We start from the raw sequence: 24938 nt of genomic DNA on the forward strand, positions 1-24938 counted from the left end.
CGCGAAACCATTGTCTGCCGTTGCTTTCACAGAGGGAGGGAGGGAGGGCCTGATGACATGTACCCAGAACCACCTGCAACAATGTTTTTTTGCCCCATCAGGCATTGGGATCTCAACCCAGAATTCCAATGGGCAGCGGAGACTGCGGGAACTGTGGGATAGCTACCCACAGTGCAACACTCTGGAAGTCGACGCTAGCCTTGGTACTGTGGAAGCACTCCGCCAAGTTAACGCACTTAATGCACTTAGAGCATTTTGTGTGGGGACACACACAATCGACTATGTAAAAGCTATTTCTAAAAAACCGCCTTCTATAAATTCAACCTAATTTCGTAGTGTAGACATACCCTAAGACTACCCCGATAGGCATTGTCTAACATGCTCTTAAAAACCTCTAGAAGGATTCCACAAACTGTCTCGGCAACCTATTCCAGTAGTTAACTATCCTTATCGTTAGAAAGGCTTTTCTAATATCTAACCTAAACCTCCTTTGCTGCACATTAAGCCAGAAACTTCTTGTCCTACCTTCTGTGGACATAGAGAACAATTGATCATCATCATTATAACAGCCCTTACCATAACTGAAGACTTATCAGCAACCCCCACCTACCTCCTTTTTCCTAAAGAATAAATATACTCTATTTTTTAAATCTTTTCTCATAGGTCATGCTTTCTAAACCTTTTATCATTTTTGTTGCTCTCCTCTGGACTCTTTTCAGTTAGTTCACCTCTTTCCTAAAGTGTGGTACCCAAAACTGGATACACTATTCCAGCTGAGGTCTTACCAGTGCCAAGTACAGCACAACAATTACCTCCCATGTCTTACATACAATACTCCTGCTAATAGATCACAGAATATTAGCCTTTTTTTTTTGCAATGGCATCATACTGATGACTCTCATTCTATTTGTGATCCACTATAATCCCTAGATCCTTTTCTGCAGTGCTACTGCCTAGCCAGCTATTCCCCATTTTGTATTTGTGCATTTGAATACTTTGCACCTTTTTATTGAATTTCATCTTGTTTATTTCAGACAAATTCTTCAATTTATCAAGGTTCTTTGGAATTCTAATCCTGTTCTCTGAAGTGCTTGTGATCCCTCTCAGCTTCATGTCATCTACAAATTTTATAAACATATTCTCCACTCCATTATCAAAGTAATTCATGAAAATGTTATGTATTAGTGCATGTTAGTAGCTGGTTTCAAACTATAGGGATGTACTATATGATAAAGCCACTAATACAAACAGTTATCTAGGGACAAGTTGAGACCATGTTCTCAACCCAGAATGGTCTAAAAGTTCCTTAGTCATTGCTTTGGGAGTATGGGGAAAGTGACTGCCTTTGGCAGCTCACCTTTGGGACTGCATGACCAACAAAACCACCACATACAATGCAGTCAGAAAATTGGAGACCAAAGACAGACATCTGGTTTCCAGATTTTCAGTTGATTTCAAGTACAGTTATTAATAGAATACATATCTATTGCTAAATGCTTTAAAGAGTCACAGCTCCTACAATTTAGAATATAGGTAATCAGGATGAACACAGCCCATTTAAAAAAACGAAAACAAAACCAAACCCAATTTCCACCCCCAAGATTATTCTCCAGGAAAGGCTGCTTGCAATAGCTCAAAGTTTTTAATATTACATGAAATATACTGATCACATTATAATCAAGAATATCCAAGACAACTGAATTTTTGTTTAAATATAAAATTAACATTTTTAATTAAATCAGTGAATTTCAAATATGCCTTTCAAAATTTCCTACAGAAATCAGGGCAACAAAGTTGTAGATAAAACGTTTCAAAATTTTCAGATCGAAAAAGCATACAGACTGGTGACATATTAATTGGGAGAGTAAAACATGTAGAAGGACAGAGAACCAAAATGCAGAGTGACATTAAAGCTCTGGGCCAAACTGAAAGAGATTAAATTCAATATAAATTAATGTAAAATTATACATTTATGGAAGGAAATAAAAGCAGACTGACTCTCAGCTTTTCAGAGTCTCTCTCCAATCCATTTTGAGAGACAAGGAGACAACTGTAAGTAGCAAGCTAAATGTTAATTATTCATATTATTATTTGTATTATCATAGCACCTAGGAATGCCAGTTATGAACTAGGACCTCACTATGCAGCTGTGTTGTTTACAAAGACCACCACATTTGGGGAACCACACGTACAGGTAGAGAAGAAAGACAATAAGACCATACCTATGCTACTTGCTGTAAGTTTGACCTCCCATTTCTGGGAGATGCTAAGAAAATATAAACAGGATAACAAAGTGATATATGGATTAGATTGCCCACTTGGTAAAGCAACTCCCATCTTTTCATGTACTGTGTATATATATCGGCCTACTGTATTTTCCACTCCATGCATCTGATGAAGTGGGTTTTAGCCCATGAAAGCTTATGCCCAAATAAATTTGTTAGTCTCTAAGGTGCCACAAGTACTCCTCGTTGTTTTTGCTGATAAAGACTAACACAGCTACCACTCTGAAACAGAGCACACTAAGTTTATCTAGTCTGAAAAAGATCACCATATGCTAGTAATACCTTCCAAGTAACAATTTAAATGAAGGTATGGAACTGTTTCATCTAAGGCCAGATATACACTAAAGAGTTAAGTCATACAGCTACATCCCTCACGGGTATGAAAAATCCACACCCCTGAGCAACACAGTTAAGATGACCTAAGTCCCCATGTAGACAGTGCTAGGTTGATACAATAATTCTTCCGTTGCCCTAGCTACTGCCTTTCAGTGAGGTGGATTACTTATGTCAAAGGGAGAACCCCTCCTATCAGCATAGTTAACATCTACACTGAAGCGCTACAGCAGTGCAACTCGGCAGCTGTGCCACTGTAGAGTTCCAAAAGTAGACAAGCCCTCAGATGATATCAGGAATCTAAAACTAAGAAAAAGTTTAGCCAAGATATTATGAAAAACTTTACTGGATGAAGACTATCAAGATTTCCTCAGACAGAACCATGAAAATTATTTACAGTTTTGTTGTTCATCACAGAGTTCTGAATATCAGCAATGAAACTAACTAGTCTTAGGCTAGGTCTACACTTAAAAATTTGATCATTCTAGCTACATTGCTCAGGGCTGTGAAAAGTTTCACGCCTTGTGCGACATAGTTAGGTTGACCTAACCCCCGTGCAGATCAATGGAAGAATTCTTCCATTGACCTCGCTACTACCTCTTGGAGACGTGAATTAACTACATTGATGGAGAACTCCCTTCTGTCGATGTAGGAAGTAGCTATGCTACAGCGCCATAATTGTGTCACGGTAGCAACTGTAGTGTAGTCATACCATTAGTCTCAACTTGCTTGTATTTGGCAAACCTATGAGTAGCAGCGGAAGCACTAAGGTTATGTCTACACTACAGCTTATGTCGGCATAACTTACGTTGCACAGGGATGTGAATAAACCACCCCCCTCCTGAGCAACATAAGTTACACTGACAAAAGTGCAAGTGTGGACAGGACTATGTTGGCGGGAAAGTTTCTCCCACCGACATAGCTTCTGCTGCTCACAGAGGTGGTTTTATTATGCCACAGGAGAGCTCTCCTGTTGGCATAGAGCCAGCTTTTTTGTTCTGTGGTGAGACATAACCTGGGGTCGCTGTGAGATACTTTCCCCCTGAACTGGTCAAAACATCTGCTATCTGCCTTCCCTCCAGTTCTGCTCCTGCCCAAGGTCTTGTCCAAGATCAAACAAGATGGTGCTCACATCATACTAAAAGCCCCAGCATGGTCTCACCAACACTGGTTTTTGTCTCTACTAATCCTATCAGTCCGAATCCCTATGATGCTCCTGAGAAATGTGGATGTGGTCTCCCAGGACAACAGCTGCTCCTCCATCTGACAGCATGGATGCTACGTGGCTAACTTCCTTGGAAAGTCTTTGCTTTAAAGAAGAATGCCATACAAGCCAAATGAATGGGTCCAGACTTCTTTGATATTTATATGGAGAGTGAGGTCCTATGATGACCAAAGCCTCCGAGTCTGATGGGGGACTAAATGAGCCACAAACACTCGTGGGTTGTTACAAGACAATGTCAGGAGAGGAAAAGGCCCATGTATACCACAGCACAAAAGAACTGTGGACAGTTTAATCAGAAACACTCGAGAGAGAGAGGAAAGAGTTGTTTGGAAAAACCTGATTGAGACAGGACCACTGAAGTCAGGCCTGCCCAGGTTACCATCAGAGGCAGTATGCGTTCAGTATGCACGTAGACTGTCATTTTAAAATCTTTTTTCTCTAGATCCTTTGCTCCCATTGCAAAATAAACAATATTTTTGTTTTAAGAGGACTGTTTTATCACCAGATACCACTGGTCACAGACTCCTGAAATGAAGAACCACAGGTTTCCAAATTCAGTCAGACATGCTGGGTAAGATTAGTTGGTACATACAGAATCATAGAAATGTACATCTGAAAGGGACCTCAAAAGGTCATCTAGTTCATCCCCCACATGCTAAAGCAGGACCAAGTATAACTCGACCATCCTTAGACATTATACTATAAAGCCCAGGTCTCAGAAGAACTGCAGAATTCCACCCCAAAATAGGTAAAGGTAGAAAAGCCATTAGTCAAAAGCCACTTGACGGACTGCATTCAGAGAGACAAGAAAGGGGACAGAGGTGCAGCTGGCCCTGTAATCATGACATATTAACCAAAACTTCTGGACACAAGTTAAGGTTATTGAGTGTTGCATGTATGAAAAATAACTGGGTCATCACAACACAATCAATTCTGAGCTATTGGTAAACAAGCAATGACATAACAAACCCTCTCTGTGCAGAGAAGCAGAATAAAGACTATGAAACAGTTCTATTTGTCAATACAATGGTACCCCTGAGATAAAGATGAGAATATTTTTGAGAACTTTGAAGGAAAGAAGTTTACAAATGTAAGATTGTGTTGTCAGTTCTACAAGCCAGCATCAATACTTCACTATAATTGTGTTTCATTATTTCCCAACTAAACTAATACCAAGCTGAAAGGAAACTGTTTCATCCTTCTACATGAAATAGGAAAAATGGTGATTTAAACTTATGCATGGTCTGAACACAACTAGATTACATTTAATCAGCAGGCATTCTTGTTGGCCTATGAATAGGGCCCTACTAAACTCATGGCCGTAAAAAAACATGTCACAGGCCATGAAATCAGACCTCCTTCATGAAATGTAGCTATTGGAGGAAAGAGGAAGGGGCAGGGAGAGGGGTGGCCAGCCAGGGGCTCCTACCATTCAGTGGGCTCCAACTGCTAGTCCACCAGGCTGGAGAAGAACAGGACTTCCTCTTCTCCTGCACAGCCCCTCATGAGGGGGAGATCAGACCCACCTCCAGGTACATCTCATGGCTGCAGAAAGCTCCATGCCTGCGCTGCCCTCAGAGCTGGGCTCTAAAGGTAGCAGCCACAGCGCTTCCTGCAGCTGGGGAAGGTTCCTGGAGGTGGAGGCTTCTTCCCCTGCACAGCCACTCTCGGTGGGGGGGGATCAGACCCACCTCCAGGTACCTTCTCCAGTTGCAGTAAGCGCCGCAGCTGAATAAGCCCAGCTCTGAAGGCAGTGCAGCTGTGGAGCTTCCTGCAGTCGGGGGAGGTACCCAGAGGTGGGTATGATTTCCCTCCCAAGCAGCCATGCAGGGGAAGAGGAAGTCCTGGCCCCCCCCAGCCTGGCCCAGACTAGCAGCTAAGAACCCCCAGCTGCGGCACACCCAGCAGCACAGGGGAGATCAGACCCATCTCCACCTCCAGGAAACTTCCCCAGCCACAGGAAGCTCCACAGCTGATGCCTTCAGAGCCTACCTCTGAAGGCAGCACAGAAGTGAGGGTGGCAATCCCCCAGCAACAGCTTTGCAACCCCCATGACCCTCTTTTGGGTCAGCACAATACCGTGAAATTTCAGATGTAAACATGTGAAAATGTGAAGTTGAACAATTTTAAAACCCTGAGGCTGTGAAATTGAACAAAAAGGATAGTGAATTTGGTAGGGCCCTACTGTCAGACTCACTTTCTTAAAGTGTATCATATCTATGGAACATATCCTAACAAGAGGCAGAAGATTACACTACAGTAGCAATTCCTGTTAACAGCAATTAAAAATAAACTTATTTCTTTAAGAAACAAAGCATTGTGGCCTATGTTTATCCATCTTTTTTTACTACTGTATATTCTGAAACCCACAATGATTTTAAAATATCTCTAATCTGTTCAATTGCAACTAGAGAACTAAAAATACCCGCTATGTTTTCAGATCTGTGAGATTTAAATGCTCTCCCCCAAATCACTCTCACCTACCCCGTAGTCAGACCAACAGTTTTAAAACTGCAGCAACGCTTAGTCTCACACAGGTTTCAGAGTAACAGCCGTGTTAGTCTGTATTCGCAAAAAGAAAAGGAGTACTTGTGGCACCTTAGAGACTAACCAATTTATTTGAGCATAAGCTTTCGTGAGCTACAGCTAGCTGTAGCTCACGAAAGCTTATGCTCAAATAAATTGGTTAGTCTCTAAGATGCCACAAGTGCTCCTTTTCTTTTTAGTCTCACACAGAATGTTTCCAAGATGGTAGCAATTCCATTTGGAACGATCAGAAGCATTTCAATGTATTATTTTTTCCCCCTTTGCTTTTTTGGAGGGCATATATTTAAACATAATCGATTGTGCTTTCATTTAAATATGCTTCTTTTCCAATCTGAGATTCTGCCACCAGCTTAGAACAGCTGTGTGGTGGATTCCTGCAGCTCATGCAGAAAGGAGCAGCATTTGGCGCTCTGGTCCATCCAAAGTGAAGGTGCTATATTATATTACTGTTTGTCTTTACAATACCCTCATCATCAAGAAACAAAATTTAAAAACTCTTATATCACTTCAGGCAGTGCTACAGAGTTCTTCTAATGAGATGCAGTTTTCACAATTTGCCAACTGTCAGTTATGTAATTAAATTTTATTATTGAATAGAATATGCTGAAATTTTCTAGTCTGGCTCTCTTTTTTGGGCTGAACATATTTTGAAAGTTTCAACAAAAACTGCAACCTTTATTCTAGCATTTCCACACTTCTGAGTGCTTTAACACTGCAACCATGTGTTAAAGTTTTTTGTATGTAATTATTTATATAGACTGTGATAACCACCACAACATGCTATGTACTTTTCTGCTTTAAAGTATAGTAATCTGAAGAAGTAAAAGTTTACAGAGGAGTAAAACGCAAGAAACATGAGAAATAGTTCTATATTTATTCTAACATATATATATATACTGTACCTTTATGAGAGTCTTAACTTTTAACATTAAGTTTACAGCAAGTCAGATTTCAATAATTTCTTTCCATTGACATTATATTAGTGTTGTACACAATTTGCTCCACCTCAGTTCTATCACTTAGTATTTCAAAGCAATCAAATTATTAATTGAAACTTACGTTAACTAAACCAAAATAGTGCTCATTGACTGGAAACTGTTCCGGACCAATCTCTTTCTCTAAAGCTGAGGCATTGGCGCCCTGGAAAATAAAACAATACAATCTTAATATTCATAGGTTCTATGGTTCTATCTATTTATAGTTCTATCTACGTCCACAGTGTAGACATGTAGTGTAACTAAAGAAGGAAAAATTAATTAAATGGCAGTTTCTACCAGGATACAAGGCCAGCTCTGCAATGGTCAATGTGAATAACTGCACACACAAATGGCCAGTTACACATCTAACTGGTAGTGTATGCACAAATGAGGCATGCAAATACATACCCACCGTTCTGAAAATCTGTCCCAAATGTCCAATATGAACAACAGTCACTTGTTTAAAAACAAAAACAGGTGCTCAATTGCTTTTGAAGTAGCATGTATTAATGTGGAGGACTATATGCTTGGAATTAGCTGCCTATATTCCACAGTGCACATTTATTCTACCAAAATTAAGTAATTGTTTAAGGCAATTTTAAACCAAACAAATTGAAAATACCAGAAAAGCATGTCTGACTGAGTTTGAACTTTCTGAGCCATCAAAATAAATAACCAAACAAACAAACAAACAGGTTTGGTCAGGATTTGGTACTTATTCCTAGGCACTCCATAACATGGGGCTGATCCAGCCAAAACAAGCATGCACAGCTTTCAGGACATAAATGCTCTGGATTTCCTAGACTCTGTAACAACAGTTACGCCCTAGTCAGGTGAAGAAAGGCAAAGATATGCAAAAAATTAATCTGACTGTAAATCTGCAGAACAATGGATTAGGCGTCTGTCCTGCCTCCTTCCCAGGGGGTGTTTTTATGACCCAGCCCAGTCATTATACATGGCAATTAAAATCTTGGCAATGATCAGAGAAAGAACTAACTGAGTATGCTTAGCTAGTCCTAATTAGTCAGCAATACAGAAAAAAGTAGCCATTTTAATTGTTGGTGTTTTTCTGGATGACACCTCCAGAATGGAACTTATTTTTTTTTCCATACAGCTCTTAAAGAAGGCAGAACATCTAGCAAGTGTTCCTCAGACTACACCCCATTCATATTTTTAAAACTTCCAAAATATTGCCTCACCTAACCTCTCTTGCACCAAGACAGACAGGATTACGTTAAATCATTTTACAATCCCCTAAAAGATGTTTTTATTTCTGTGTATGTTCTGGTTACTTCACTTTTAGTATGATATTTACTGACCTGCAAAAGTTACAAGTATTTTTGCATAACTATAAATAAAGCACACCAAAACAATAAGACATTAGTTCTTTTCTGAGCAACATTTGTATGCGCATCTAGCATTGCAAAGCAACGGACCCCAGGCCACATGATTTGTAACAATTTCAGAAATAATGATCTCCAGGAATGAAATGCCTGGAATGTACTATTATACCAGGATTACATTTTACAGAAGTTAGGGAATGGAGATCATCTACAAGGAGCAGAGAGGCTTGTTTGTTTTATTAATATTAACACTAGAATTCTGCAATCTTCAAGTTGGTTTTCTATAAAGTTATATCATCTTGGCCTAATGACAGCCATTTCAGCACTAACATGTGGGAGACATTACGGTACAATATGAAGCAGTAAAGGCTGGAACTGCTGCAAACTTCGTAAAATAAGGACAGAATATAATGATGTTGCTTATTTTGATGTTTTGGTGATGTTTTTATCTGGCACACTTTTCTATTGGACTGTCACCCTACTGCTTCCCTCACCTCCAATACACCACTTCCCCTGTCAACAAAGGAAGTTGGCTTTAAGAACAAATCATGCTAAACAAACCTATTTTGGCTATTACTTATCACCTTATCCTCTAGGTCAGTGGTTCTCAAATTTTTGTATTGGTGACCCCTTTCACATAGCAAGCCTCTGAGTGCAACCCCCTTACAAATTAAAAACACTTTTTTATGTATTTAACGCCATTATAAATACTGGATGCAAAGCACGGGTTGGGGTGGAGGCTGACAGCTCACGGCCCCCCATGTAATAACCTCGCGACCCCCAAGAAGTCCCGACTGCCAGTTTGAGAACCTCTGCTCTAGGTGCTTACAATTTAATAATTTGTTTCAGTATCTTTCTGGGTAATGAAGTTATGATGATTGTGCTTTAATGGCCTGAGTCTTCCTTTTTTCTTGCTTTAAAGATTATTGCAGAGCTCTGCTATACTTAGGGTTACCAGATGTCCTGATTTTATAGGGACAGTCCCGATTTTTGGGTCTTTTTCTTATATAGGCTCTTATTACCCCCCCACCCCCAGTCCCGATTTTTCGCACTTGCTGTCTGATCACCCTAGCTATACTTACGGTTAAGACCAGCTTCCTGTTTAAAGCTTGACTGTTCCAAGTGCTCTAAAATCCTTAAAGTTACTCAGATTGCCTTGAAATCTGTGCACCTCATGTGGATTCAGTGTAGGGTCAGTGATCCAAATTTGGGGCCACTTGGATAAACTCTCTTTTTGGGAGAGTTGTTTCTTAAAGTTGACCTATTCTGGCACACAGAGATCAAACTAGTACTCAGATCATCACATCAGGATCTCTGAAGCCCAAGGGTTACCCCAACAGAGTGTATGGCACCCACCAGCCCTTCAGGGGAAATCTAATTGGAATGTGATTTAAAAAAAGAAAGAGTTTGCTTCTCCAGATGGGCCCACTCCAAGCAGTTCTACTGCTCACACATCAAATGGATTACACTGTGCACAGGTAGAAAGAGCAGCTAACAATCTGAAAAACTCTCTCTACATCACAGAACCTGTGTGGCTCTGATGGTATGTTACAGTCATCAAATCTGACCACCACCACAGGCACTGAGAGTATGAATCCAAAATAGCGCAGAAATCTGAAACTGAAAGAAGGGATAATGTTACTGTGATCTGGCTCTGTAAAAGGTTTTTTTCATTCTGGGGAAATGTAATCAAAGTACAACAAAAATTTCAGAAGGCACTGAAACTACTTTTTGAAAAGAAAAACTACACAAGCAAATGCTTGCTCAGAGGGCAGGATGATTAGGGTGAAAGTAGGTGGGAATAAGGGGAGAGGACCTGGGGGAGGGAGGCTAGGGGATAGAGGCTAGTGGGGGAGGAGGGGTGCACTGGGAAGGGAATATGGGGGTGAGTGACAGGGGGACTGGGAAAAAATAGGGATAGGAGTGCCTGTCAGCTCTACATTCCCCGTCTGAGTGTGCTGCAATACAGGAGCCCCCAGCCCATCTACAGGGATGTAATCCCCCCCTTCTCCAAGTGATCTGGAAAGGCTTGCCTTTCTGGGGAGGGTCTGAGCCCCTCTCCCCACCCCTTCATGTGAGCTGGGATTTGGGGGTCCCTGCCCTCCAAATGTATCTGAGCCTCACTCCCTGCCCTCCTCAGTGAGGGACAGAAACTCAGGGGTTCGATTTTCCCCCACCCCCTTCCTGCCACCACTCGTGTAAGCTGGGATGTTGGGATGTCTTGTCCCTCTAATGGCTTCAGGACCCATCTCACTACCCCCTCACATAGAAGTCAGGATCTGGGAAAGCCCTGCCCCTCTGGGTGGGGAGTTTAGAACAGGCATGCTCGGAGCATGCACCAAGAACACATTGCTGATGCTGGGGTGAGGGGTTGAGAACAAACATGCTTGACACATATCACAGCCTCTCCAGTATTGGGTAGAGAGGATGGGAACACTCATGGATATAAATGGAGCAGTTCATATGTTTAGAGCTATTATTACAGGCTACACTCATCTCACTGAGATGTTCTCACGTCTCCGAGCCCCTCTCACCTGCCTTGTTAGTAACTACACATTGCAAACATTTCAAAGCATGACCATTATCCCCATTCCACTATAACAAAATGTACAGGACACAGGAGAAGCACTCAGAAATCATATAGCAATTGTATAGCTTAGTGGAAATACCACTAGACTGGCCTGGATGATCTTGGGCAAGCCACATCACCTCTCTGTGCCTCAGTTTTCCATATGTAAAATGGAGATAAGAAGAACATAAGAACGGCCATACTAGGTCAGATCAAAGGTCCATCTAGCCCTGTATCCTGTCTTCCGACAATGGCCAATGTCAGGTGCCCCAGAGGGAATGAACAGAACAGGTAATCATCAAGTGATCCATTCCCTGTCACTCATTCCCAGCTTCTGGCAAACAGAGGCTAGGGACACCACCCCTGCCCATCCTGCCTAATAGCCATTGATGGACCTATCCTCCATTAACTTATCTAGCTCTTTTTTGAACCCTGTTATACTCTTGGCCTTCACAACATCCTCTGACAAAGACTTCCACAGATTGGAAGTTGTGTGAAGAAATACTTCCTTTTATTTGTTTTAAACTTGCTGATTATTAATTTCATTTGGTGACCCCTAGTTCTTGTGTTATGATATAACACTTCCTTATTCACTTTCTCCACACCAATCATGATATTATAGACCTCTATCATATCCCCCCTTAGTCGGCTCTCTTCCAAGTTGAAAAGTCCTAGTCTTATTATTCTCTCCTCATAAGGAAGGCCTTCCATACCCCTAATCATTTTTGTTGCCCTTTTCTGAACCTTTTCCAATTCCAATATTTTTTGAGATGGGGCGACCACATCTGCACGCAGTATTCAAGATGTGGGCGTACCATGGATTTATATAGAGGCAATATGACACTTTCTGTCTTACTATCTATCCCTTTCTTAATGATGCCTAATATTCTGTTGGCTTTTTTGACTGCTGCTGCACATTGAGTGGATGATTTCAGGGAACTATCCACAATGACTCCAAGATCTTTTTCTTGAGTGGTAACAGCTAATTTAGACCCCATCATTTTATATGTATAGCTGGAATTGTGTTTTCTAATGTGTATTACTTTACATTTATCAACATTGAATTTCATCTGCCATTTTGTTGCCCAGTCACCTTGTTTTGAGAGATACTTTTGTATCTCTTCGCAGTCAGCCTGGGACTTAACTATTTGAGTAGTTTTGTATCATCTGCAAATTTTGCCACCTCACTGTTTACCCCTTTTCCATATCATTTATGAATAGGTTGAATTCAGACCCCTGGGGAACACCACTATTTACCGCTCTCCATTCTGAAAACTGACCATTTATTCCTACCCTTTGTTTCTGATCTTTTAACAAGTTACCAATCCATGAGAGGACCTTCCCTCTTATCTGATGACAGCTTACTTTGCTTTGGTGAGGGACCCTATCAAAGCCTTTTGGAAAATCTAAGTACACTATATCTACTGGATCCCCCTTGTCCACATGCTTGTTGACCACATCAAAGAAATCTAGCAGATTGGTGAGGCATGATTTCCCTTTACAAAAACCATGTTGACTCTTCCCTAACAAATTGTGTTAATCTATGTGTATGACAGTTTTGTTCTTTACTATAGTTTCAACCAGTTTGCCTGGTACTGAAGTCAGGCTTACCGGCCTGTAATTGCCGGGATCATCTCTGGAGCCCTTTTTAAAAATTGGCATCACATTAGCTATCCTCCCGTCATTTAGTACAGAAGCTGATTTAAATGATAGGTTACAGTTAGTAGTTCTGCAATTTCACGTAAGTTCCTTCAGAACTCTTGGGTGAATACCATCTGGTCCTGGTGACTTATTACTTCTAAAACCTCCTCTAATGACACCTCAATCTGGGACAGTTCCTCAGATTTGTCACCTAAAAAGAATGGCTCAGGTTTGGGACTCTCCCTCACATCCTCAGCCACGAAGACAGAGGCAAAGAATTCATTTAGTTTCTCTGCAATGGCCTTATCATCCTGGAGTGCTCCTTTAGCATCTCCACTGGTTGTTTAGCAAGCTTTCTGCTTCTGATGTACTTAAAAAAAAAATTTGCTATTACTTTTTGATCTTTGGCTAGTTGTTCTTCAAATTCTTTTTTGGCCTTCCTAATTATATTTTTACACTTTATTTGCCAGAGTTTACGCTCCTTTCTATTTTCCTTGCTAGGATTTAACTTCTTTTTAAAGGATGCCTTTTTGCCTCTCAATGCTTCTTTTACTTTGTTGTTTAGCCACAGCAGCACTTCTTTGGATCTCTGTTTTTTTAATTTGGGATATACATTTAAGTTGAGCCTCTGAAGTCTTTAAAAAGTTTCCATGCAGCTTGCATGGATTTCACTTTTTGAGCTGTACCTTTTAATTTCTGTTTCACTATCTTCCTCATTTTTGTGTAGTCCCTCTTTCTGAAATTAAATGCTAGTGTTGGGCTGTTGAGGTGTTTTCCCCACCACAGGGATGTTAAATTTAATTATATTATGGTCAGTATTACCAAGCGGTCCAGCTATATTCACCTCTTGGACCAGATCCTGTGCTTCACTTAGGACTAAATCAAGAATTGCCTCTCCTCTTGTGGGTTCCAGGACTAGCTGCTCCAAGAAGCAGCCATTTAAGATGTCAAGAAACTTTATCTCTGCTTCCCATCCTGAGGTGACATGTACCCAGTCAATATGCGGATAGTTGAAATCCCCCATTATTACTGAGTTTTTTATTTTAATAGCCTCTCTAATCTCCTTGAGCATTTCACAGACACGATCACCATCCTGGTCAGGTGGTTGGTAATATATCCCTACTGCTATATTCTTATTATTAGAGCTTGGAATTACTATCCATAGAGATTCTATGGTACAGTTTGGTTCATTTAAGATTTTTTAAGTATTCATTTGATTCTACGCTTTCTTTCACATACAGTGCCACTCCCCCACCAGCATGACCTGTTCTGTCCTTCCGATATATTTTGTACCCTGACATTACTGTGTCCCATTGATTATCCTCATTCCACCAAGTTTCTGTGATGCCTATTGTATCAATATCCTCATTTAATAAGAGGCACTCTAGTTCACCCATCTTATTATTTAGACTTCTAGCATTGGTATAGAAGCACTTTAAAAACTCGTCACTTTTTAGCAGTCTCCCATTACATGATGTAATTGAATGGGACTTTTTTCATTTTACTGTTTCTCATCAGATCCTACCTGTATTTTATCATCTACCATCCTCTCCTCACTAGGACATAGAGAATCTCCATTAATAGATCCTCCCCTAAGAGATGTCTCTGTACAAATGATACACCCACATCTTGAATACAGCGTGCAAATGTGGTCTCCCCGTCTCAAAAAAGATATAATGGAATTGGAAAAGGTTCAGAAAAGGGCAACAAAAATTATTAGGGGTATGGAACAGCTTCTGTATGAGGAGAGATAAATAAGACTGGGACTTTTCAGCTTGGAAAAGAGCCGACTAAGGGGCGATATGATAGAGGTCTATAAAATCACGCTTGGTGTGGAGCAAGTAAATAAGCAAGTGTCATTTACTCCTTGTGATAACACACAAACTAGGGGTCACCAAATGAAACTAACAGGCAGCAGGTTTAAAACAAATAAAAGGAAGTATTTCGTCACACAACGCACAGTCAACCTGTGGAACTCTTTGCCAGAGGATGTTGTGAAGGCCAAGAGTATAACAGGGTTCAAAAAGGAACTAGACAAGTTATGGAGGATAGGTCCATCAATGGCTATTAGGCAGGATAGGCAGGGATGGTGTCCCTAGCCTCTGTTTGCCAGAAGCTGGGAATGAGTGACAGGGAATGGATCACTTGATGATTACCTGTTCTGTTCATTCCCTCTGGGGAACCTGGCATTGGCCATTGTCGGAAGACATGATATTGGGCTAGATGGACCTTTGGTCTGACCTAGTATGGCCGCTCTTATGTTCTTATGAACTAGGTCTTTTTCTTATTACCTAGCCACAGTTACATATCAACTACAAATCTAGATGAGAACTACAACTATCTAAATCGCCATAACTGCTACCAACATTTATCTTCCTGTTTAAAAAAGAAGAAGAAATTAAGCTTTATTAACGCAGAGTTAAGTAATGGACAGATGCTACCTACACCTGCCCTACACTCAAACACTGAGCCTACTTCCCAGACAGAGTACTACACCTGTACATTTAACAACCATTTCATACCCTTTTACAACCCCTTCAATACTTACACACAGGATACAGCCTAAACTTATACTTTCCCCCTACCCATAATTAAATCCACAGGTTGCCCTCATATTGCACCTCACTACTGACAACACTCATAGCAAGAAGACCCCAGTGCCCTGCTACTGACACAACCTATACAATTATGTATCAAAACGATCCAGACTGGAACTTCAAGGTACACATGCACCTCTTTCCTTTGATCACACACAGGAATTCTGACCAAGATGTCCTTGTATCACAAAATACACACTCTACCAACCTGCCCCACCTATTGATTCCATGATTCAGTAAATCTACCCTAAAACCCTGAAAGCAGCTAGAGCACATGCAGATAATTTCCAGTGGCTACTGTCAGCTCCAGGAAGCAGAATTAAGATTGTGTGTGTATACACACCTTACCTCCATACTCCTGGTTTTCAGAAATTTGAGTTTTGCTGAACACACTGTTCTGGAAGGGCATGAGCTACCACCAGGTAACCTTAACTCTGTGTTAATGAGGATTTTTGCCATTTTCTAGGTGCATTTGCCCTTCTCCAGTCCTCTGAGACGTCACCCAGCTTCTATGAGTTCTCAAAGATAATCACTAATGGTTCCCCAAGTCCTCTGGTGTGACTTCATCAAGCCCTGCTGATTTGAATACACCTCAGGGTACGTCTACATTGCAATGTAAGCTGAGGCTCAGACTCCGTTTAAGCCCAAATCCCCCTTCTGTCTGCACAAAAAGTCTGCCTGATTCAGATCAGTAAGCCCTCATCACCCAGACTCTAGAATCCAAACAGGTTGGGTCCAAGCCTGAGAGCCACTCTGACTTAGGTAAAAAACTCTATCGTTTTGCAGCGGGGGTGCAACTTGGATTTGGATCCCTAGACTCGTGTCCTGAAAGTTCACGAATGTTATCCCACAAACCTATGGGCCTGTGTTTCTTGACTTTTCTATCCCAAGACTAGCCAATCAACTCCAAGGTAAAGAAAGCAATGCCCCTGGTTCAAGTACAGCTATTTAGTACTTAACCTTTCCATTTTATTCTGACTGCTAAACCGGAAACAGAGTGAACGGTCTCCTGTGTTAGTTATAGCCAGTGAGTAGTTGTCCTTTGCCAAGAGCGCTGCTACCTGGTCACAAGACAGAGTCAGATACTGGTAAATCTCTAGTGCGAGGTGAGGAAGATGTTTGACTTCAGTAAGAGTGCCAGAAATGACAATGTGCACCAAGAAATAATCTGAGAAGCTGTCAGTGTTGGGGATTCAACAGACTAATGACCAATGCAGAGAGTGGATCAAGCAGCTCAAGATGGACTATCAGAAAGCCAGAGATGAGAACCACACCTCTGGGAACTCCTCATCATCCTGTCTCGTTTAAGAGGACTTTGACCAAGCGCCGGGAACTGTGACAAAGCACTGGGCCACCAGTGGCTTATAACATAATATAAAATATAAAATGTATAAGAAGGGATGGCAACCTTCTAACTTCTAATGTAAGACAGCACTGGGGTGGGGGGAAGCGGGTAGGGGACCAGCAGTTGCCAAATCGTGCTAGTGAAGTGACTCTGGTGATCACACCAGTCCCTGAGGCGGCTTTGCCACCAGAGCACCTACAAGCACTTCCTGCATCCATACTCAAAAGAGCGGTTTGATGACCCCCCAGAGGAGCAGCCCACCACGAAACCAGCAGCAGAAACAGAAGAGAAAAGTAGCACTGGAGCCTGACAAGTTTCCACTTTCATGTCTATTACTGATATAGGAAAAAGAGGGATTTCCAGCTGATGATCCAATGCAATTATTATTACAAGCCACGGGCAGCAGTGTTTATCCACTAATGGCAGAATGCATGCCAGAACCTCAGCATCTCCCATTCCCACCACATGGAATTCAAAATGGATACTGGGAAGTGCTAACAACAGTTAAATGAACATACTCTCACACTGTTACAAAGATGTGTTGTTGTGCTAAAAGAAAGACTTTACATTGCCTTCCCTGACAGTACGTCACACTATACAAAATCAGCCATGCCAGAGGGTACCAAATTGCCTGTAAATGGAAATGGAAGGGGGGAAACCGGGGGGAAAAGAGAGGAGGGAATAATCTGTGGGTGATGAATTAACTGTTCAAATACACCAGGGGGTTGTATGAAGTCCAGAAACGTGGTGGGGATAGGGAAGTGCTTTTTGGTTCTTTGTTACAGAAATATGCCTTAGAAGGGAGAGGGGCGGGGGGAGATTAGGTGACACATGCCATATTATGAGTCCTAGCGGTCCCTGTGTTGCATATACAGTCCATGTATTGCCAGATTAGCAGTTCGTATTGTCAGAGGCTGTTTGCACGTCATCCATAAACAAATGTAGTCCATGCAGTTTATATTGTAAACCACAGCTGCATAAAGGTAACACATGGATGCAGAGAGCTTTCAGCAGCCTATAGGGAGACAATAATCCCTGTGGAAACTAGCGCTGCATCCTGCTGATTTCCCCAGGTGCAGATAGCTGCAAACTTTTCCTGTAGTAAGAACAGTAGTACTTGTGGCACCTTAGAGACTAACAAATTTATTAGAGCATAAGCTTTCGTGGGCTACAGCCCACTTCATTGGATGCATAGAATGGAACATATAGTAAGAAGATATATATATACATACAGATAAGTTGGAAATTGCCATACAAACTATGAGAGGCTAATTAGTTACGATGAGCGATTATCTGCAGGAGAAAAAAACTTTTGTAGGGATAATCAAGATGGCCCATTTAGACAGTTGACAAGAAGGTGTGAGGATATTTAACTTAGGGAAACAGATTCAATATGTGCAATGACCCAACCACTCCCAGTCTCTATCCAAACCCAAGTTAAATGGTATCTAGTTTGCATATTAATCCAAGCTCAGCAGTTTCGCGTTGGAGTCTGTTTTTGAAGCTTTTCTGTTGCAAAATTGCCACCCTTAAATCTTTTACTGAGTGGCCAGAGAGGTTGAAGTGTTCTCCTACCAGTTTTTGAATGTTATGATTCCTGATGTCAGATTTCTGTCCATTTATTCCTTTGCGTAGGGACTGTCCAGTTTCGCCAATGTACATGGCAGAGGGGCATTGCTGGCACATGATGGCATATATCACATTGGTAGATGTGCAGGTGAACGAGCCCCTGATGGCGTGGCTAATGTGATTAAGTCCTATAATGGTATGATAGTAGGAACTCAACACACATCTGGCTTGCCATCAGTAACTTGGAACAGAATATCCCTTTGCCTTCAGGAATCTCCCAAATTGTTATGTCCTCCCAAACGCCTAAAAGGATAATAAAACCATAGGTAGCAAACTATAGAAAGTGGCACTCACCCCCTAAGGCTAAAGTGGACTGCAATTTTTAACAATATATCACTAAATGAATTTTGTAAATTTCACCTTACCATTATGTGTGAAGGCTTTACGCTCTGAAGTGGTGCTTAACTCTAAGTGGTGTAAAAGCAGCATTTAGAAACTAAAAAACTGTTGGTCTCAGATATACTGAAGCACAAAATTATAAAAAATATCATGTTTTGGCCTTGAGATCCTAAAGAAATTTCTGCTGATGATATAATAAAACTCTTCTGAAATACTGAGACAGTGTACTGTTTCATTTCTATTTTCAGGCCCTTCTACTTCTACCCCTGCAGGCCAACCACAATCAAGCAGGAGCCTGGCAGGGCAGGATCGCGCTGTCATGATGCAGTAAAACATTGTGAAGAGCACAGCAAGCCACAATAATGCAGACAGCATTGTAACACTTACATCCAAACGGTTCCGTAAACAGCACCAGCAAGATTTTAATTGGCCAAATGCGCATTCAGCCACCATTCTGTACCTATTGAGAGTGTAATTAAATCTTCCTTTGCCAGGGCTTCTGAAATCAGGTACAATCTCATAACACAAGGGTGGGGTCTCCTAGAATAAAAGTGGGGACAGTTACTCCATTTATGACAATGTCATTTGATGAGAATAGAATCCCAGTATGTCCATGAAGGAAAACTACCAATCAGCTGAAAAGTCTGTCATCATGCACTTTTCTAGCAGTCCATGTTGGCATCCATGAATCAGCCTCTGTGGTTGACAAGGGCCAGCACAGCAACGGAGTAGTAGCCTTTGTGATTTATGTACTCTGGTGCTCCTCGAGGGAGGACAAGCTTTGGGCACAAATATCATCACGGCCCCAGTGCAGTTAGGAAACCCCATTCTCTCAAAACCAGCAATTACGGCAAGGATATTTTTTATGCTTGCCAGGTTTGAGTAAATCACATGCCTCATTGCCTCTGAAACCTCCACCACCACAACCATCCCACTCAAATTGCCAACACTGAACTGGTTAGCAGTGGACTTGTAGAAGTCAGAAGTACCCAGCTTCCAGATGGTTATACAACCAGCTTCTGGACCAGCATGGCCGCCCTCTCTCACATTGGAGGTTCGTGAAAAGCTGCTCCCAAAGCTCCAGAAACGTCACTTTCTTCATGCAAAACTTCTGGAGCCACTGCTGATCATCCCAGGTCCACATGACGATACGATCCCACCAGTCTGTACTTGTGATCCTGCTCAGGAAGCACTGGTCTACACAGAGGACATCAGCAGCTATACTGAGAGTTGTGAGCAGCATTAGCCAGTTAGCATCTCATTCTCCTCCTCCGCTGAGAGGTGCCTTCAGTAGGTCAGAAAATGCCATCAAAACATCCACCAGCATCTCATGGATGCTCTGCCCATTTCCTGAAATGGGAACAAAAGAACAAGCAGAACAAGTTCTTCAAATGGTGCCTCATCTATGTTGTTGGCTCTGGTTGCTGAGAGCATGAAGACCCAAAAGATGGCTTGGCTGAATGTGTTGGTGGGCTGAAACAACTTCCAATATGGTTCTGAAGGATGGATGGTCAAGTTTTCCCACAATGCACCAGGAACCAAGGACTAGAGCAGCTACAGCTACAGAGGGAGCTAGGAAGTCTGGGATATATGCTGGTTTGACTCAGGTCTGCATAGTGCAGAGTGGATGCGGGAGAGCAGGTGTGAGACCCAGGTCCAAAAATTGTAAACCCAGGGTCATTAATCAGTGTGGATACTCAAGTGCAGACTTATAAACACCAAGTCTCCGGACTCAAATCCAAAAGACCCTTGGCTTACATTGCAGTGTAGATATCCCCTAACTTAACTAAATATTCTTTAACCTGTTCTTTCCCTATTCTAGCCTATGTTCCTTCCCCTTGTTGCTAATATTATATGTGTTAAGCATATGGTCACACACAACCTTTTTAGTTAAGACCAACAAAAAAAGGCATTAACAACTTCATCTCCTAGCCTCAAAGTAAAGCACAAGGCATCCCTGACCATATAGCGTTAACCATTTGCTGTAGTGTTCAGAGGCAGCCGCTCTGGCTGTTCACAATGTTCTGAAAGTCTCTGCACCTCTGCCAATCAGTGAGGCTCTCTCCCATTGAAAAAGTTATTCCATTAGGCAGATATTGTTCATCAGACTCCAGCCTTGTTATCAGACACCAGCATATCCCTTTCAGCCTTCTGAATACACATTCCACTGTTATTCTCCAGCTACTCAGGATATAGTTGAACAGCCCCTTTCTCTATCCAAATGTCCAGTTAATGGCTTCATACACCAGGGAAGCCAAGGGCAATCTAGGTCTCCCAGAAGGACCGTGGGAATCATACCATCATTAACATGCAAAGTAGTCCTGGCAGGACACATGTTTTCATTAAAGAAAACAGTTCTGAGTTTCTAAAGATCCTAGCAACATGGATCTTTCCAGATCACCTCACATCAATATTGGCAAACCTTCCACTGTGATCAACCATTCATCAACCATATCTGAAGCACCATTCAGATATACCCATTTCTGTTTATGAACTCTGGTGTGGGAGGCAAAAGAATATGCACAAGGGTCTCATCAATCGCCCCAATATAATTCAGGAACCCCAACCATGCAAATCCATCAATAATCTCCTGTGCACTACCAAGTGTTATCACCTGGGGGATCAACACTATAATGCACTGAACATCTCCATGACAACAGCTGCAACAGCCCCAAACTGATTAGCTACTGACCAACTGGGAGATAGTTAGCTTCGAGATGGTGATGGCCACAAACATATCCATGGTAAGAGGAACTCTCATGTTCATACTCTACTGCAGCAGCTCAGTGGTCAGTACCATACAGATCTCTGGTAAAGTGGCCTATATCCTGAAATTCTATCACAACTATTGGTCATCCCAGGTCTGCAGCACTATCCTTTCACACCACTCAATTTGTTTCTCAAACCCAGACATGGTGCTCCTCCAAGTGAAGCTGCCCCAGGAAAAGTTCATCCACAGGTAGTTGCTCAGTTTCCTCCTCCTCCTCTACCCAAATTGGCTCAGCAGCGTAGTAGCTGACTCCCAAAGCCATTTGGCTGCATGACTGCAAATACAGCATTAATTACTGTGAGAGATAACACAATATCCTGCAATACCCTACACAAATTTTATGGAATTAAGTTAAACCTTATTGAACTAAGGATTTCAGGAGTCAATTGAATTAAAAATGTCTTCGTTTATGTGCTATTTTGGAACTGTATGTAATTTCTCTAGGAGATGTGACTAATGCAATCTCTGGGAAGCATTAGGAACTTCAAAGGACTTTTTCGGAAAATACATGTGAAATGGAATCCCTTGGGTTCACCAAAAGGGGTCACGTAAGGTCTCTTATGATATGCAAGTATGGAAAATGTGCAAGAAGTTCTGAATATATGCTGAAAATTATATTCTGTAGGCCTTGTAAAGCCAGGGCATGCTACTTTTGGATGATTTGAGACAAACTTGTCCAGAGAGAAAGTGGAAGACACTTATCTCCCCGGCGGACCATTGTGTATTGTGTTTCTTATTATAGAAATCTATTAGCATACTAAGTCAAATGCTAATGAAGAGCTTGCAGAGACTTCAAAAGGAAACTAACAGGAAGAGGTGAACAGCAAGGGGCAGCGGGGAAGAGACGCTGTTTTCAGGTGAAGATAAAAGATCTGGTCTGGTCTATCTGGGATGCAGAGAGATACCCTGGCATCCTTCAATCTACAAAGACAAGTGCCAGCAGGTTTCATCTTATGAAAGGGGGATCTCAGCCATCCTGGTTGAAAATGCTGAGGAAAGGACTTAAAATAAGCAATCTTGCTGGAGATAGGAATGTTTTGAGAGTTAAATTTCAGCTCTAGAAAGACTGTTATGATTTTGTTTTATATGTAATCATTTGTTTCCAATATTCTTACTTTCATAGAATCACAGAATATCAGGGTTGGAAGGGACCTCAGGAGGTCATCTAGTCCAACCCCCTGCTCAAAGTAGGACCAATCCCCAATTAAATCATCCCAGCCAGGGCTTTGTCAAGCCTGACCTTAAAAACTTCTAAGGAAGGAGATTCTACCACCTCCCTAGGTAACACATTCCAGTGTTTCACCACCCTCTTGGTGAAAAAGTTTTTCCTAATATCCAACCTAAACCTCCCCTACTGCAACTTGAGACCATTACTCCTTGTCCTGTCCTCTTCTACCACTGAGAATAGTCTAGAACCATCCTCTCTGGAACCACCTCTCAGGTAGTTGAAAGTAGCTATCAAATCCCCCCTCATTCTTCTCTTCTGCAGACTAAACAATCCCAGTTCCCTCAGCCTCTCCTCATAAGTCATGTGTTCCAGACTCCTAATCATTTTTGTTGCCCTTCGCTGGACTCTCTCCAATTTATCCACATCCTTCTTGTAGTGTGGGGCTCAAAACTGGACACAGTACTCCAGATGAGGCCTCACCAATGTCGAATAGAGGGGAACGATCACGTCCCTCGATCTGCTCGCTATGCCCCTACTTATACATCCCAAAATGCCATTGGCCTTCTTGGCAAAAAGGGCACACTGCTGACTCATATCCAGCTTCTCATCCACTGTAACCCCTAGGTCCTTTTCCGCAGAACTGCTGCCTAGCCATTCGGTCCCTAGTCTGTAGCGGTGCATTGGGTTCTTCCGTCCTAAGTGCAGGACCCTGCACTTATCCTTATTGAACCTAATCAGATTTCTTTTGGCCCAATCCTCCAATTTGTCTAGGTCCCTCTGTATCCTATCCCTGCCCTCCAGCGTATCTACCACTCCTCCTAGTTTAGTATCATCCGCAAATTTGCTGAGGGTGCAATCCACACCATCCTCCAGATCATTTATGAAGATATTGAACAAAACCGGCCCCAGGACCGACCCCTGGGGCACTCCACTTGACACCGGCTGCCAACTATCATCTAAATCTCTGTTCTTTGGTAATAGATATATTTATAGTGAAAACAAGAATAAGTTTAAGTGTTTGTTAAGAAAAATGGCAATCCTGAATTAAAACTAGTAAACTTTTGTGTACTATTCCTCTGAGAGCAGCAAATCTGAGACTTCTGTGAGTGATCGGTGGACCAGGGGCTGGGTGCTCAAGAGGGATGCTTGGTGTGCCTATCGTTAACCTTCACAGACAAAGCAAGGCCTGCCGAGGCCTGGAAGTTAGTGCTCATGTTGCTAGAGGATGTTGGAGTCAGGGAGCTGATCCACAGCAGGCACAGACAAGACTTCTTCATGCTAAGGGCAGGTGGAAGTGAGGTGCCTCACAACTCTGGATGCCTTTGGGAAGCATCACAGTAGAACACTCAGGGATGACCCCTGTTGGAGCCCATTAGATAAGCCCTCCCAGTTAGACAACGAACCATTGATAACTACTCTTTGAGTACGATCTTTCAACCAGTTGTGCACCCACCTTATAGTAATGTCATCTAAACCAGATTTCCCTAGTCTGCTTATGAGAACGTCATGTGGAACTGTGTCAAAAGCCTTACTAAAAATCAAGATATATCATGTCTATTGCTTTCCCCCATCCACTAGGTTTGTGACCCTGTTCTTGACAAATCCATACTGACTATTCCTTATAATCCTATTATCCTCTAGGTGCTTACAAATTGAATATTTATTCCGGTATCTTTCCAGGTACTGAAGTTAAGTTGACTGATTTATGATTGCCCAGGTCCTCTTTGTCCCCCTTTTTAAAGAAAAGTAGTAGGTTTGCCCTTTTCCAGTCCTCTGGGACCTCACCTGTCCTCTGAGTTCTCAAAGATAATCACTAACAGTTCCAAGATTGCTTTGGCTAGCTCCTTAAGTACTCAAGTGAATTTCATAAGGCCCTGCTGACTTGAATATACCAAACTTATCTAAACATTATTTAAACTAGTTTTTCCCTATTTTGGAATGTGCTCTTTTCCCCTTGTTAATATTGTGCTGAGCATTCAGTCACCATTAATTTTCTAGTGAAGATTACTGAGCTTGGCAAAATAGGCACTAAACACCTCAGCCTTCTTGCTGTCATAGTTATTAGTGTGTCTTCTCCAGGAAGTAGAGTACCTACACTTTCCTTTATCTTTCTTTCAATCCTATTGTATTTAAGGAACCTCTTACTGCCTTTTATGTCCTTTGCTAGGTG

The 24938-nt window shown here is 41.9% G+C and overlaps 1 protein-coding gene across 11 annotated transcripts in view; it reads right to left on the bottom strand.

Moving 5' to 3' along the window:
• USP12 (ubiquitin specific peptidase 12) overlaps window positions 1–24938 on the bottom strand; it is an 84545-nt gene that overhangs the window by 49170 nt on the left and 10437 nt on the right. For 6 of the 11 annotated variants that reach the window (XR_006286311.1, XM_043531110.1, XM_043531119.1 and 3 more), the window contains exon 2: window positions 7450–7530. The exons of 2 other annotated variants lie outside the window; for them this stretch is intronic. Coding sequence is in view for 8 of the 9 variants with exons in the window: in XM_043531110.1 (XP_043387045.1) it covers window positions 7450–7530 (81 nt within the window). In the remaining variant the exon portion in view is untranslated. Of the gene's footprint in view, window positions 1–7449; window positions 7531–19217; window positions 19373–19910; window positions 20181–24938 lie in introns of all 11 variants that reach the window. 3 more of the 11 variants (XM_027820348.3, XM_043531082.1, XM_027820346.3) reach the window with 1 other exon arrangement.

The sequence above is a fragment of the Chelonia mydas genome, chromosome 1 (genome assembly GCF_015237465.2).
Source record: "Chelonia mydas isolate rCheMyd1 chromosome 1, rCheMyd1.pri.v2, whole genome shotgun sequence".
NCBI classification, from domain to species: Eukaryota; Metazoa; Chordata; order Testudines; family Cheloniidae; genus Chelonia; species Chelonia mydas.